General features: G+C 37.8%; 1 protein-coding gene across 1 annotated transcript; it reads right to left on the bottom strand.

The window, feature by feature from the left end:
• Window positions 1-12,322: 12,322 nt before the first annotated feature.
• On the bottom strand, window positions 12,323-14,370 carry LOC116858567 (RNA-binding protein EWS-like). The gene has a single exon (XM_032843403.1). It carries the CDS (start codon window positions 14,340-14,342, stop codon window positions 12,372-12,374), a length of 1,971 nt encoding a protein of 656 aa, XP_032699294.1. The 5' UTR covers window positions 14,343-14,370; the 3' UTR covers window positions 12,323-12,371.
• Window positions 14,371-17,051: the final 2,681 nt, after the last annotated feature.

Raw genomic sequence — 17,051 nt, 5'->3', positions numbered from 1 at the left:
TCTAAAATTAGTACCTCAATTTATTAGTTAATGATGTTTAATCAACATTGGTTTCATTGCTAAAAAATCATTTACTCATTAAAATTATGTATCAATGAATATAGGGTAGGAAGAAGGGAATGTATATGGAACATTTAAAGAATGAGAGAAGAAGTTTTCCAAATCAGGGATTTATTTTGTCCAATGATATTAAAACTGTTGCTCGGTAGCAATGCATAGTAATTGCGTATAGTACCTATCTGACTGAGAATAAAGCAAGCTTCAGGAGTTCATGCTTCATACAGAAAAGGGTTAATAATGTGTGAATCAGCAATTTTCAAAAAGATTTATTTATTTATTTATTTATTTATTTGAGAGAGAGAAAGAGGGTAGGAGTGAAGGGTAGGAGAGTAGAAGTAGAAGGGTACGAGAGAAGGAGAGAGTAAATCTTGAGAAGGCTCCCTACTCAGCACAAACCCACCCAACCCAAAGCTCGATCTCAGGACCCTGAGATCATGACCTGAGCTGAAATCAGGAGTCCCACACCCAACCAACTCTGCCATCCAGGCACCCCATGAATCAACAATATTAAATCAATAGAGACTGTATTTTCTTTATCATTAAGTGAAACAGACCAATAGTATATATCAATGTGCAAATTATAGTAAACTTTTAGTGACCTGGCATGATTGAAAATGGAGAGCTCAGGGGTGGGGGAAATGGGTGAAATATGTGATGGGCATTAAGGAGAGTACTTGTCATGATGAGCACCAGGGGATGTAGGGAGTTGTTGAATCACTGTATTGTACAACTAAAACTAATATTACACTGTAAGTTAGCTACACTGGAAGTCAAAACTTAATTATAAAAAGAAAATAGAAAACTTATCAGTTATTTAAATTTTAACTTCTATATTCTTTGCTTATAAAAATTCTAATATGACAAAAAAGAAACTTCACAGTTGAACTATACCAAATATTGATTAGTAGTTATGACATAGAAGCCTCTTGAATGTTAAGTGGCAATGTATTATCTTAATCATTATTTTATCTTTCTTTCTTATTCCCACTGAGTGCTCTATTTCCCTTGATCCTACCCCATTCTTCCCGCATCACTCAGGCGTCAAGCCCTGACACTCTAGCACTGGTCCTTGTCATTTTATACATGGACTCCTATGATAACGTTTCTACTAGTTTCCCTCTTTATGGAATCTAATCTGCTAGCAAGACAAATTTCATCTAGGCAGAATTAAGTTTATGTCACCTCCCGCTTAAAAGCCTTCACTGGCTCCCTAAAGCCAATATGATTAAATTTGAACTCCCTTAGTCCTGGGTTCCAGCCTTTGTCTTCCTTACCTTTCTTTTCTAAGTACTTTGCTACTACTTGCTTTCTCATTAGGGCCAAATTGATCCAATTTCTGTACCCCCAAACCACTCTGTGATTGGCATCTGTGTCTTTGTTCTTATTGGCTTGCTGACTCTTTGGCTCCTTTCCTTTCTACAGTGTTCAAATCCTCCAATATCATTTAAGACTCAGTACAAGTTTGTGTTTCTCCAAGAAGTCCTCACAAAATCTTCTAGTCTGCCCTTGAACTCTGAGTTCTTTGTCCAAAAAATGGAACATTTATTGATATGTTGTAGCAGTTCTTAAACTCTTTGAAGTCAGGACCCTTTATACTCTTGAAAATTATTGAGGATCCTAGGAACTTTTGTTTATGTGGGCTATATATATACATATATATCAGTGTTTGGCATATTATAGAGTAAAATTGAGAAAAAAATTTAAATGACTTATTTAAAAATAATAGTAAGCCCATTGTTTGTTAATATGAAAAACATTTTTTTTTAAGTTTTTAAAGCATTAGTAAAAAGAGTGATACCGTTTTACATTTTTGTCAGTCTTCTTCATGTCTGGCTCAGTAGAAGACAGCCATATACTCACAGTTTCTACATTTAATCCATTGTGATATCATGCATCATATAAATTCTGGAAAACCCCATGTACACTCCTGAGAGAATGATAGTGAAAAGACTTCTACCATAGACTAAACCATAGGTTTGGGTATCAAAAAATGAGTCCTTCATTAGGTTTATTAATATCCCTATCTACTTGAAAAAAAAAAATGAAAAGAAACAGGGAAGTCACACACAGTCACAATTACTCAAGCACAAATTAGTCTCCTTGTGGCTTTAAAGGAAGGAATCAGAGGCTAGGTAGGTTGGAATGTGTGGGTTACCTGTGGGACCTGCTAGTCACTCAAACATGCACAACTTGAAAGTGCAAGGGAATTAAAAGTCTGGATTAGCCTTGACCAATGGGGAAGGGGACCAATGAGAAAAAGGTGTCAGTGGCCAAAAAGGGACATCAATTCTGAGACATGTTTCATGAAGTGCCTCAGAAGGTCCCCAGGGGATGATGGGCCAGTCTCCAATATTTGGGGCCAATTAGATAATACATCCTTGTAAAGGATTTCTTTCTTCCCTATTTTGTTCCCACTGCCCTTATGCCTCTGTGATCAAGTCCTAAATAAACTAACTGCACATAGCCCTTGTACATTCTGCTTTGGCAATCACTTTCATCATTTTTATTGTAAGCAGTGGTTTACTTTTATTTTTTTCCCCTCTCTCAACAACTCTATGTGGCTGGGAATTTTGACTTACTTATTTCTATATCTCCTAAGCCTAGCACACAGAAAAATCTTACTGTATTTTTGATGGATAAATGGTAGCATTTTTGAGAAATTTCTTGTGGGTAGAGGCAATAACAGGTTGCAGGCTGGAATTGGATAGGTAAAGAGAAATATGAATAAATGAGAAAAATCATGGAGGGAGAAACTCATGAATCTCCTCTATCACTTGTTTATTTCTATATACAATAAAAACTTTTTTTGCTCTCATATAATGCAGAGGTTTCCTACAATATAGAGTAGGGGATGTTTCATGGCATCCTATTTGACTCTTTTGATTTTGTAGAAATGCAGGTTGGTGTTTAAATAACAAGTATCTAAGGAAGGACAACATTTTTTTATAACTGTGAGAGGCACTGGACCAAGTGGTTTGCATAAATTATCTCCTTTACCAATGAGGAGATGAAGGCTTTCAGAAGTTTAATATCTTATTCAAGGTCATAATGTCATTAAATGGTACAGCTGGAAGCAAAATCCAATTGAGCATTAATCTCAGTCTTCATAATGTTAAAGATAGTTAAACATGTCTATCTACTTACAAAATCAAGAATCTTTATTAGCAAAGACCATGCCTTGTTTTTTTTCTCTCCCCCTCAGTGTTTCCATAATATCTTGCAAAAAAAGGGAGAACTGGTTGAATTTAAATTCATCTAAAATGTGATCAAAGAAGATAGCATGCAACTCCAGAAAAATGAGGTGATGAAAGGAAAAGCAGGATGAAGAGGTAAATTGGAAGGATACAATTTTGGAGTCTATCTGACTCCAATTAGGTATACTGTAGGGAAGGGGGCTGCAGGAACAACATCCAGAATGTGGCAGTTTTTAAAAGCCACCAGTGAGCAGAGTCTCCGAATTGTTTCATCCATATGTACCTCCAGTTTCTCCATCTAGATAGATTAAAGGTTAAAGAGGCCATAACCACATGCCAAGACTCTTGTTTCCTATTGAACAGACTACTCAGTCCAAGAATTAGAGAATTTTTATGTATAAAAATATTTTAAAATAGAACAATTATCCAATTCCTTTTGGGGGCAGATATAGACCTTTTGACAACACTATGACCACTGATTTTACTACAGCTTCAAGGTTCTATAATTTATGAGTAGTAAATTAGTTGAAAGTCTACTTAGCTGTAACAGAGGGAGGAGCTATGAAAAATGCTGATTATATAAAATATACTTCTGGAATTATTACCAGAAGATATTAATGTTTTTACCATCTTTAATAAGCTTCGATTAGAATTTAAGCTCCAAAAAAGTTTGAAAACTATCCTAAAATTAGCCAAATAAGAGAATAAAATGCAATCATTATTCTCGCAATCATGACTCCTCCATCATGCTTCAACAATTTAATTAAAAGATGGGTGATAAATCTTATGTCAGCAGATGTGTATATGAGAGCAAGCAGGGAGCCAAATCAATGAGCCTAAAATACAGGACTGCACAGCACTCTTGTAATAATGTTTTTGTTGTATAAGCAAATGTTATTTTGTGACTTATTTGCATACAAAGATTTCATTTATTGATTCGATTTTAAGATAGTCTTGTAGTGTCATGGGCATAGTTCAATAAACATTTTCAAATAGAGAGAGCAATTTAATTTAGATTGATTCTATTTAAAATGAAATTATTTCTTCCTGCTTAGATACAAATTTGAGCATAAAACTTATGTTTAGTTTTATGAAAAGATGAGGGATTATTAGCATTGGAACTTTAGATCTTTACTTAAGTATGTACTAGAAGTATCCCTAAATAAACCTTTAAAGACATATACTGCTCTAACCCTAGGTTATTTTCTCAAAGTTCAAATTTATTACTATGACTAGTAACCATTCCTCCAAATATATAGATTATTTAATGCCTATTTACAATTCTATGGAAAAAAATTATAGAAACCGAGACTATCTTTTGATAAGAAGTGACTTGATACCCTAATCTAATTCAATTAATTAAAAGAAAACTCTTCTATGTAATATGTATGTGTGTGTGTATATATATATGTATATATACCTGCACACATAATATTCTCTATATATTTTATATCTATGATAGCTATAGATCACTATATCTTTTATATATATTGACATATAATAATATATATGTGTATAAATAGCCTTCATTACATTGGGGCGCCTGGGTGGCTCAGTGGGTTAAAGCCTCTGCTTTTGGCTCAGGTCATGATCCCAGGGTCTTGGGATCAAGCCCCGCGTCGTCGGGCTCTCTGCTCAGCAGGGAGCCTGCTTCCTCCTCTCTCTCTGCCTCTCTGCCTACTTGTGATCTCTGTCTGTCAAATAAATAAATAAAATCTTTAAAAAAAATAAATAAAATAAAATAAAAAATTAAAAATAAATAAATAAATAGCTTTCATTACAGAGAACAAATAAAAATTTGAATTTTTTTCTATGTCTCATTTTTCTATTTTGCATTTAGTTTTCTACTCTTTTCTTAGTATCACACACTATATGGATAAAACCATAACATCTATAATGTGAGATAACTGTAAATATAAAAGCATATATTATTGTGTAAAATACTTTCTTTTAAATGATAAAAAGTAAAAATTATGAAAATAATAAACAAATCATAAAACTAGAAAAGGAAATTGTAAGAGATAGCACAAGCATGATGCTAATTTAAAGAAGCCAGATACAAAAGGCCACACTGTATGTGATTCCATGTATATAAAACCTACAGAATAGGTAAATATATCAAAACTGAAAATAGATTAGTAGTTAGCAGAGACCAGGGCAAAGGGAGAGTGGAGAATGACAACAATGCATACTGGTTTTCTTTTGGGAGTTACGGAAATGTTTTGGAATTAGGAAATGGTGATGGTAAGAAAACTTTATAAACATAGTAAAAAGCATTAAATTATACACTTTATAGGGGCAAATGTTATTGTATGTTAGTCATAAATTAAAAATAAAAATGAAATTTAAGACTGTATTATTTATTCTTTTATTTCAAGATGACACACATCCACCATATATATATATATACAACATTTGTAGAAATCTGCCAGTTATGTCGTGGTGGGGGACCAATCAAACAAGCACAAAAATCTGGAAATACATAATTGGAGGTGAAATATTTATAATACAGGTGATGCTTAACAATTGTTTCATGTGATGTTTAGTAATTATATAGGGTGCAGTATAAACTGAACTACAAAGAAATTCTCCTTTTGCAGAATACATTATTGAATTTGACCATTTTTCCAGAAAATGCAATCATCCAATAGTGTTGTGCAAACCTTAAATGTGTCTCATATTAAATATTAGGAAACTTTCACAATTGTTTAAAGTTTAAATTGTTATTCACCTCAGCCCTGTGTGTGTGTATGTGTGTGTGTGTCTGTCTGTCTCTGACTTTGCAAGTGTGTCTGCGTTTGTGTGATTGGCAATAGAGTTAATACAGAGGAAGGAATGGGGTGGAGGTCAGTTTGGGGAGGTACAAAGAATTCTGTAGTGGTAAGAAAGCAACTTGAGTTCTTGTTTTATCTTTGGTAATAACGGTTTATGAACTTAAGCAAATCAATTTACTTCTTTTACTCAGTTTCTTCATCTATAAAAAAAGGTTTGGAATAAGATAAATTGTGGCCAATATTTGTGATCTCAAGTGACAACTCTGAGCTACGAATAGAGCCCTCTACAGTTTTTGTTCAGAAGGAAGTTCAGGTTCCCAAGGAAAGTACAGATATTGATTAATGACTTCAATTGTGAGTATAAAGGAAGAAATGAATCTAGGTATTGGTACCATGGACTAGATGTCTTTTTCTTTTTTACATATTTTATTTATTTATTTTACAGAGAGAGAGAGAGAGAGAGAGAGAGAGAAAGAGCACAAGCACAAGCAAGGGGAGCTGCAGGCAGAGGGAGAGAGAGAAGCAGGCTCCCCACCAAGCAAGAAGCCTGACATGGGGCTCGATATGTCGGGCTCAATCCCAGGACCCCAGGTACATGACTCAACCCAAAGGCAGATGCTCAACCGACTGAGCCACCCAGGCGCCCCTAGATGTCTCTAAAAACCTTCATTTTTCTAAAATCCTATCACATTTTATTGATTTTTTCCCAATTAACATCAATTCAATTAACTGTATAAAAAGTATAAAATTAATCAGCTTATTCCTTAAAATTAAACTTAAATAACATAAACACTTAACATTATCCACTACCATGAAAACCATAGGCTCACTTGGAAATATATTCTTCATGATGACTAACCCCCATTTTTATATTTTGTGTCTATTACTCATCATTTTTATTCAGCAAACATTGAGGGAATAGTGAGTAACCTATTACATTTCATAGAATTAACTATCTAAATACAGCTTGTCTTAATCAGAAGCATTTTTGCCCTCTGGTTAATGGTAGTGTGAATGTGAGAGAGAACACTTCAAGTAATGAATGGCGAGTTTCATGGAAGAGCCAAATGCTTTCAGCTCCAATTTATAAACCTACCCACTTTAATTAAGAAAAGTAATCTTCACGGTAATGGAAACCCAAACTATTCTGGGGGAAAAAATCACCTGCCATAGTATCAAGAAGCTATGTATGTATCAAAGACGCACAGTCCCAGCGTAATGTATTGGAAATGACTGATATCCTAGGGTAATCAAAGTGAAAAGCAGTCTGCAACAACGAAAGTAGTAAACAAAATGAAACTGTCAGTAATTAAGGTCAGGTGAGAACATTAGAAACATCTTAATAACTTGCTTTAAAAAGTTGAAATAGATCATGAGTTCTGTATATTGGTTGGCAATGCATTCCTCTGAAATTGTTTTAATGTCCACTATATGCTGAATATATCAAGGACATAATCATGTAGGAAATATATGTCAATTCTAAGATCAGTGAAGCATTTCTGAGGTGGTAGATGAGGGTGAATCAAATTCAGTTAACTCAACCATGAAAGTCATTAACAATGAGTAACTGTAAAAATCTATGCAAGCTTGACCTCTTTATACATTTCTCCAAAGTCCCCTAAAACTCTTTGGTATCATTTTTAAAAGATAGAAAATTACGGGAAAGTACTAAGGATATAAGAAAAATTTTTGAATAATAAATTTTTGTACAAAATATACTGTATAGGGGTGCAAGGTGGTTCAGTGGGTTAACCGTCTGCCTGCAGCTCAGGTCATGATTCTGGGGTCCTTGGATCAAGCCCAGTATTAGGTTCCCTCAGTGGGAAGTCTGTTTCTCTCTCTGACCTTCCGCCTTGCTAGTACTCTCTCTCTCACCTCAATCTCTGTCAAATAAATAAATAAAATCTTAAAAGATGTACTGTATAAATTTTTGTATATGAAAACAATTAATAAAAACTCCATTGTCATTTTCTCTAGGTTAATGTTTTCACATTTCCAAATTTGATTTCAAATGCTACATGGAAGAAAGAACTGAGGAAAATGTAACATTGGCTAGAGTGAGGAGGCTACTGAATGACCTTTCATACTAGAACTGAAGGAGTAGAATTTGAGTAAAATGCACAACTAGATTATCAATCAATCTTTTGTGAATTAGTTCATCACCCAGAGGTCTTATCATCATTCCTCAGCAGATCAAGTTAGAAAAGAAAAATGTATGTTTGACTTTGGCAGTATTTATATCTCACTAAAGATTGACACCTGATAGAACTGAATTTTTTTGTAAATCTTTTAAAAATCTTTTAAAAAATACCAAAGTAGAAGTCGACAACCTCATCCTAAAATTCATATGGAAATGAATCTTGATTCATCATCTGCAATAATCAAGACAGTGTGGTCTTGGCCAATAGATTAACATATAGATTATCAATCAGGAAAAAAAGGGTTCCAGAAATAAGTCTAACATCAGCAGTCCATTGATTTTCCAGCCAAAATTAAGTAAAAGCATTATCATTTATGGGATGTCATTTATATGCCAAGCATTGAGCTAGAATAGTTACATTATTTTCTTCCTTTCTTAACCACCGTCATGTAAGGCAACTTTTATTACACCCATTATGTAGATAAGGAAACTGAGGTGGAGAGAGGTTAAGCCAACTCACTTGTAAGTGGCTAAATCATAATTCTGAATGCAGGTTCCCCTGATTTTGGAGCCTGCTTCCAGAGGAATCTTGAATACCATTTTATGTGACTGCTTTGACATATCATCATAAAATAAATAAGATAAAGGAGATATTGAAGAATATTATAAACACCAAATAAACATAAGTATAAAAATAGTTCAATAAATCAATACAGTAGGGAATTCCATAGCAAAAATCAAAATAAAACACAGTGATTGTGTACCTTGAAGGTGCAGGAGGCATGTAGCTCTGCCCCATGAAGAGGGTGGAGTTCTGCCTTCAGAGCTCATAATGTGAATCAGCACCCAGATTTCACAATCTTCTACTTTGTCTTTTATAGTTAAAATATTTAAAAGTATTACAGCATCCAAAGGACGATGTTTTATTTTGCATGCTGCATGCTTTGTAACGATGCGCAATTTTTTAGTATCCCTGTTACATTAATTTTCTTGCTCAACTTACTCTTGGCACATAGTTATTTAAAAAAAATCTAAAATATAAAAAGAAATCACCACTGCAAATATAAGTGTTATTGTGAAAGAAAAGAGCTAGTTTGTCAGCTTACAGCTATTAACTCTCATCATTTACAACACACATGAACAAAATATGATCTAAATATCTACATAATTACAAGAGAACAGCACTCCCTTAAGTAATGTTGCAGAGAGTGAAACATCTAAATGACACCGCAATAAACCCAGTTGGATATTACAGTGGAAATTATAAACACCGACAAAGAGCAACTTTCCTTGTTAATGAATATTTGAGAAGTGGTGTTATATAGAAGTGAGTTCCACACCGCTAGGGTAAAAGCCATGATATATCCCAATATGCTGTATGAGAAGCACAGTTATACATGAAAGAGAGGAGGAAGGAAGATAACAGCAGAAGAGAAACAGGAGGAGAAAGAACGAAGAATGGACAGAAAAATAAACCAAGGCACCAAGGAGAGATTATGTAGATGACACAAAAAGAGGGAAAATTGGGGGAAAATTAAGGACAAGGTTGAAAAATGTAAGAACCAGGGAGGCCTGGCTGGTTTAGTCAGTAGAGCATGTGACTCTCGATCTTGTTAAGTTCGAGCCCCTCTTTGAGTTAAGTCCCAAAGAAAGATAGAGAGAAAGAAAGAAAGAAAGGAACCAAGGAAGGAAGGAAGGAAGGAAGGAAGGAGGGAGGAAGCGAAAGAAGGAAAGAAACGGTGAGCCTGCTCAGTAATCATAAGTAAGATACAGGTGCAGTCAGAACTTTATACCTAGATGTGATTCCTTCTTTGGCCCCAGAGCCAACCTGCTGCTTTCAAGTGAAGGTAAATCTGGCATAGACCCAGGAACAGAATGCACTCTACCACAAACTACTGTAACATTCATTTTAACTTGCCTACTTTCTAAAAGTATTTAAAGCGCCTTGAAAATTAAAGTGTCAAGAAGGTATTACCAAATTCTCAATAAAATTATTGACCCACAGCTTCATAAAGCATTTTCTTAAAACTTTGGGGTTTTTTTTTTTTTTGTTTTGTTTTGGTCTGTTTTTCTGGTTTTTTTAAATTTATTTTTTTAAGGTAAATTAAGAACTTTAGTAGTAATGTAACAGTATTGGCTCATCCTTTTAACAGCTCTATCTCTCTAATGCAAGATACTAATAGTGGGAAACTACATAAATGGAGGCGTGAAGGGTATATAGGAACTCTCTGTACTTCCATCTCCTTTTTCAGTGAAATTAAACCTGCTCTACAGGCACCTGGAAGGCTCAATCTGTTAAGTTAATTTAATTTTTTTTCAGTGTTCCAAAATTCATTGTTTATGTACCACACCCAGTGCTCCATGCAATACGTGCCCTCCTTAATACCCACCATCAGGCTCACCCCACCCCCCACCTCCCCCAAAACCCTGTTTGTTATTTAAATTTTTTTTGTTTTTCTGTTGTTTTTTCTTTTCTTTCTTAATGCCCATCACCCAGTTACCCCATCCCCCCATCCTCAGCAACCTTCAGTTTGTTTCCTATGGTTAAGAGTCTCCTGTAGTTTGTCTTCCTCTCTGATTTAGTCTTGTTTTATCTTTCCCTCTCTTCCCCTACGATCCTCTGGAAAACTTTGAATATAATGTTGTTTTAGATTAGCTATTGCCTTCACATCTTTAAATGATAGTCTATAATTCTCAGTTTAAAATAAAAAAATTTAATGGTACCTTTTGATTTTTCCTCTGAAAGAGAAACAGTAGAAACTTTATATCCAACCAACTCCCATTCTCTCCATTAATAGCCATTTTTTTTAAGATTTTATTTATTTATTTGACAGACAGAGATCACAAGTAGGCAGAGAGGCAGGCAGAGAGAAAGGGGGAAGCAGGCTCCCCGCTGAGCAGAGAGCCCGATGTGGGGTTCGATCCCAGGACCCTGAGATCATGACCTGAGCCGAAGGCAGAGGCTTAACCCACTGAGCCACTCAGGTGCCCCATTAATGGCTATTTTTAAAGTAATTTTTTTTCTGAGATATTTTTTAACCTACTACTAACAACTTATTGTTTATCTATTGTGTAGTTTTCTTTTATGAATTATAATGATTATAATACATTTCTAGCTACCAAGTCATTTATACCAAATCTTATGTTTCTTTAGATCTTATTTTCATGATCAATTTTTATATATTATGACACACTCAATTGTTAGTATTTTATTTACATTTAATATGTGGGTGGCTGTATTAATTTTCCAACTAAGTTTTTAATAAGGTCCATGAGTATAATAATTCCTAATTTCTTGAATACTGGGATTATTGTGATACCCTCTCTGGGCAAAATTATTCTTGAGTCATATATTGGGATTCTCATGAGAAGCAGAACTAAATATACATATATATACACACGTACATACTATGTATAGAGATTTATGTGTGTGTGTTAGTGTGTGTGTGTTTGTGGAGACAGAGAGAGAGGGAGAAAGACATTTATTATAAGAAATTGGCTCCTGAAATTGTGGGGCTTGGTGAGTCCAAAAGCTGAGAGTAGGCCTGCAGCTGGACACTTAGGAAATAGAGTATGAGTTTAAAGGAAGTTGGCTGGCAGAATTCCCTCTTATTTAGGGATGGTTGGTCTTTGGTCTATCAAGGTCTTCAACTGATTGGACAAGGCCCACACACATTATGGAGCATAATCTGCTTTATTTGAAGTCTATCAATTTGAATGTTAATCTCGTCCAAAAAACACTTTAATGGAAACATCCAGAATAATGTTTGACCAAATGTCTGAGGATCATGGTCTGGCCAAACTGGGACATAAAATTAACCATCATATATTTTTTTTCTTCTATTCTGTTGACACTGATTTTTTTCTCTTCCTTCTCTTTCTCCTAATCCTTCTCCTCCTTCTCCTTCAGGTCCTTTTCCTTCAGGTCCTTTTTCTTCATTCTTTTCTTCATTCTTCCTGGGTGAGCTACTAATTGTTTTTTTCTGAATTCTTGCAAGATTTCTTTTTTTTTTTTTTTTTTTTTTTTTTACCATTTAACTTGTTTTAATGTTTCTTCACAAATGGTGAAAAATACTAAAGTACAGACAAGGAATAATCATAATGTTGTGGCCAACATTATAAATATGGAATTATAAATTTAAAACATTTTCTGGTTTAAAAAATAAATCTGGTAGTCAATGCAGCTCTGCGGGGTCTCTGCGTCTAGTAGGGCCGGTCTCTGCGTTCCTGACGGTGCTCGCCTTTATCCATTTTTCCAGGTCCTCCGCGCCCGCCTCTTCTTCCTCCCATCTGTTCCATCAAAGGTCCAGGGGGTCCGCCGGGGCCACCCCGTCTTCCTCCACCAAAGCCGCCCCGGTCCATGCCCCGGCCACCACGGAAGCCCCCTCTGTCTCCACCACGGCCACCTCTGAACATCCCACCGGGACCACCGCGGTCCATGAGGCCGCCTCTTCCGCCCCGCATTCCACCAGGGCCACCTCTGCCACGGTCACCGCCAGGAGGTGGAAAGGGTGGTGGAAGGAAGCCTTCAGGCTTCGGGGCCTTACACTGGTTGCATTCTGTTCTCCAGGCAAAGTTCTGGTTTCCACAACCCGGATTGGGGCACTGCCAGTCTCCAGCTCGGTGTTGGACATTTCCTCCTCCGGATGGGTTCCCTCGGGAACCCCGGGGCCCTCTTGGGGGAAAGCCACCTCTGTCTCCTCCACGGCCTCCCATGCGACCCATGGGGCCCCCAGGACCTCCTGGGCCCCCTGGACCTGCACGGAGGGGCGGCGGCATCCCTCTGCCCTCACGAGGCGGCATGCCACCCCGCAGGCTGTTCATTGGAGGCTTCTTCCGAGCAAGAGACACCTTAAGTTTGCTCCCTTGAAAATCTTTCCCATCAAACCACTCCACAGCGGCCTTGGCAGTTGGTGGGTCTTCATAGGACACTGTAGCATCACCTTTGGGCTTTCCTGTTTCCTTGTCCAAGTAGATATGGATCATGGGTTGTCCGGTTCTCTTGTTCATCGTAACAACTCCACACTGCTTAAAAAAGTCAGCCAGATCATCTAAAGTCACATTGTCATTTAAGCCTTGCACATAAATTGCACTGTTGTCAGAGTCTTCATCTGGATCTACAGGTGGGCCTAGATCAAGATCTGGTCCTTCATCCATGGGTCCACCAGGCTTATTGAAGGCACCTCGCTCTCCAGCGCTGCCCATTCCACCGCGTCCTCCTCCCCGCCCACCTCTGCTCATGCCTCCACGATCAAATCCCCCTCTTCCCCTGCCCCGGTTATCAGGGCCACTCATGCTCCGGTTTTCTCCTGGTCCGGAAAATCCTCCAGACTCCTGCCCATAAACACCCATGCTACTGGGGTGGTCCTGTCGGAATGAACTCTGTTGCCTGTAGCTGCTGCTCTGTTGGCTATATTGACTTGGAGCCTGGCTGTAGGATCCAGTTTGGGGGGGATAACTAGTGGGCGGCTGCTGCCCATAGCTGCTTTGTTGACCATAGCTACTCTGCTGTCCATAGCTGCTCGGCTGCCCATAGGGGTTCTGCTGAGAGTAACTGCTCTGATCATAACTAGTCGGCTGTGTAGAGGAGTAGCTGGTAGGAGGATAAGATGGTGGTGCCGTGACTGGCTGCATGGGGTAGCTCCCAGGTACCTGGGGATAACTGTAGTTACTCTGTCCATATCCTAGGCTGGGCTGGTTGTAACCCCCTGTGCTAGATTGAGGTTGACTAGTCTCAGCGGGTTTGTTACCATCCTGCGGTCTTGCAGGTGCGGTGGCTGCCGGCTGCTGCCCATAGGCTGGGTAAGCAGGTTGAGTGCCATAAGCAGACTGAGCTGCATAGGAGGCTTGGGTGGTAGTGACCGTAGCAGTGGTGGTATCATAAGCACCAGTGCCATACCCCTGGACAGGCTGGCTGTATGCCTGGGGGGCAGTTGGAGTAGTATAACCAGCAGGAGGCTGTCCATAAGAAGTTGCATAGGCGGTCTGCCCATAGGTAGCAGTGGTCTGAGCTTGGGTATAGCTGACAACAGTGGGCTGTCCATAGGTTCCATAACTTTGTTGCCCATATGCCTGGGTGGTCTGTGCATATCCTTGAGTGGGTTGGGCGGTGTATGCACTGTAGCCCTGCTGGGCTGCAGCTTGGCTGTATGTACTGTAATCCGTGGACGCCATTTTCTCTCCTTCCTTCTCGTTCTCTCAACGTCCCTGCAAGATTTCTTTTAAACTTAATATGGAAACTTGACCAGGGTCTGCTGAATCTTCATTTCCTCCCCCCCTTATTGTTAAAATACCATGAAGACTTCTGTTCTTACCAAGATTTAGCTATATTTTTTAAAATTTAACATCCATGGTTTGTTGCAAGCCTTTGGTTAATTAACTTCCAGTTTTGAAGAAGTTGGTTCTGACATTTTTTGCCAATTTTCTTGTTAGTTTTATGGAGACGAGCATTTTTGGAAATCTTTACTTCACCACTTGGTTGACATCACTATTTTTTTCTTTTCATTTTTTTTTTTTGATATTTCATACATCTTCAGTTTTAGGTATTTCCTTCGCACTACACTTGAGAGAGGATTTCTCTTTATGATGCTGTTCCTTTCCCAGCAACAGACTGTTATTAATGAACACTTTTTAGCCTCTTGTGAAGGAATAGGAAGAGGTGTTCTCCGTTATTCTGATTAAACCTCTGTCTTAGGTAGGCCTCATGTATCTAACTCTCAGTGAGCCTTTTGTGTGATCCAATCCTGATCCGATTTGTAGATTGAGTCTGGGATGTACCCCGATCCTCTCCCTGGAATAGAGAATTTTTTTGTTACTTTCTCCCATCTGCAATGGGTGCCTGACCACGCTCTTAGAAAGACAGGCTTTGTTTACCTTCTTCTAGCAGTATAAGGCTTTGGAGCTCCAGAAAGGGCATCATGCTTATCACTCTTTTTCTCTGAGAGCTGGTGTTGCTCTCCCTGGTACTACTGCCTGAGTGAGCCTTTCTCAGACTCTAATCTTGCAACTGTTTTTTTGTTTGTTTGCTTTGGCTAAATCTGTAAGATGAGCCCGTGAATTGAAGCACATACCCCTTGCCTGCAATTCTCAGGACCCCTATATTCTCTCATTAGTTCACCCTTGACTTTTAGCAATTCATTAGAAGTTTTAGCCAAAGTTTTACTGATGAAAAGCAGCCTCTGTCCCAGGTGCGTAAATTCTTGCTTTCTGTCTGTCCTTTGATCACTTATCTCCACTTACAATTCAAGTTGTGTGGCTGTCCTGTAATCTCAGTTCTGTGATGGGTTCATGAAAACTTGTGAATTTGCATATCATGTAGATTTAATTGCTCTTTTGGTAGTAAAGTAGGAGCAATGTTCTTTCTAGTTTTCTCCGTCCTAAATGAAAGCCAAAAGCCTCACTCACTTTTGAATGGACAAGTTGTATTGAGATCCATGAAGAGTAATCTCAGTAGTTTTTCTCTACTGCTCCTCAACATTTACTCAAGCATACTTTTTGGTTATGTGGTCTGGGAAAGATCTTCTAATCTATGTACATTTTAGTTTCTTTGTCCATAAAGTGACATATTAAAATTATCTTCTTCAAAGTGGGGTTGTGAGGAACAAATTAAATAATAAATATGAAGAACTCAGGATAGTATCTGGATAAAATGAGCATTCCATTTAGCTATCAATTTTCCCGTTGTTTCTCATTTAAGAGAGCGGGTGAAGAAAATAAATATGACAATGCAGTTTCTTCTTTCCCGTAATCTATCCACTGCTCTTCAGGTTGAAATGGGCCTCTAGTAGGGCATTTATTGCTTCTCTCAAGGTCTACCCATATTTCTGAGACCCTTCTTTTAAAGCAAGAATTCTTTATAAAGCCCCTGGGTTGCTGTCTTCTGCAAGGTCAATAGAAATGTAACAGTATATGTTTGTCAAGAACTATGAAGGGTCTAAGATTTTACTGTACTTGCAAGCTAACAAATTAGCCAATCAGTTTCACTGATGTTGGCAAAAGACACAACACTCCTGGGTCAGAGAAAAGCACTTTATTCCTCATGGCAGGGTGGGCAGGATGAACTCAATGGTTACATAAGTTGTTGTCCTGAAATCCCACAAGGGTAACAACACACAGACTGCCTCAGGTAGATACTGTGCACATAGCTGAGGAAACCAGAGTTTAAGAAGCCACCAATCTAATAATGGGCTGCTAGCAAGCCCACCTATCCTTTGCCCCAGAACAGAAATTACCTTTATTGTTCTAGTCAAGAAACAAATCTCTCCTTAAGTCTAATGAGAGACACCATCTCTGTCCTCCAAAGCTGTTTGATAAACATTTTTGAAAAGAGTCTGGAGCAAATCTGTCAATTTTTGCACAGAAAAGAAAGAGAAACAGGTGATCCGTGAAGAATTGCCTTCTAAAACTTTTGACTGTGTTGTTCAATTTGCTTCACATTTTAGGATTTTAATTATCTGTAACCCTTTCCCCCCATCTTTTGTACTTTTTGTATGTTTGTTTTGGTACCTTATATGAGTAAAAGTTACATACATGTCACTTTAGTCCCTGGAGGATGAGATCTTCCTAATAATGATGAATCAGGTTCAAGATCCAGGAGTTCCTAATGACTATAACTCTGTCTTATGTTTCAGAATGGTGATCTAAGCCTCATTACAAAAGAGCTGTTGAGTAGCGAGATGTCAGCATTTTTCTCATCTCTGAAGAGTTACACAGACAGGTATGCATCCCTTTAGAGACCAAAGACTAACTATGTAGATGATCATATCATCTACCAAGGGGAAACATTCCCTTTTTTTTTTAGAGAGACAGTGAGGAAGAGAAAGCACAAGCTGGAAGAGGAGCATAGGGAGGGGGGAAGTAAGCTCCCAGGTGAACAGAGAGCCT

The sequence above is a fragment of the Lontra canadensis genome, unplaced genomic scaffold (genome assembly GCF_010015895.1).
Source record: "Lontra canadensis isolate GAN:19392208 unplaced genomic scaffold, GSC_riverotter_1.0 scaffold139, whole genome shotgun sequence".
NCBI classification, from domain to species: domain Eukaryota; kingdom Metazoa; phylum Chordata; class Mammalia; order Carnivora; family Mustelidae; genus Lontra; species Lontra canadensis.
Note: the sequence above shows the minus strand (reverse complement) of the source record. Positions and strands in the feature narration are given on the sequence as shown.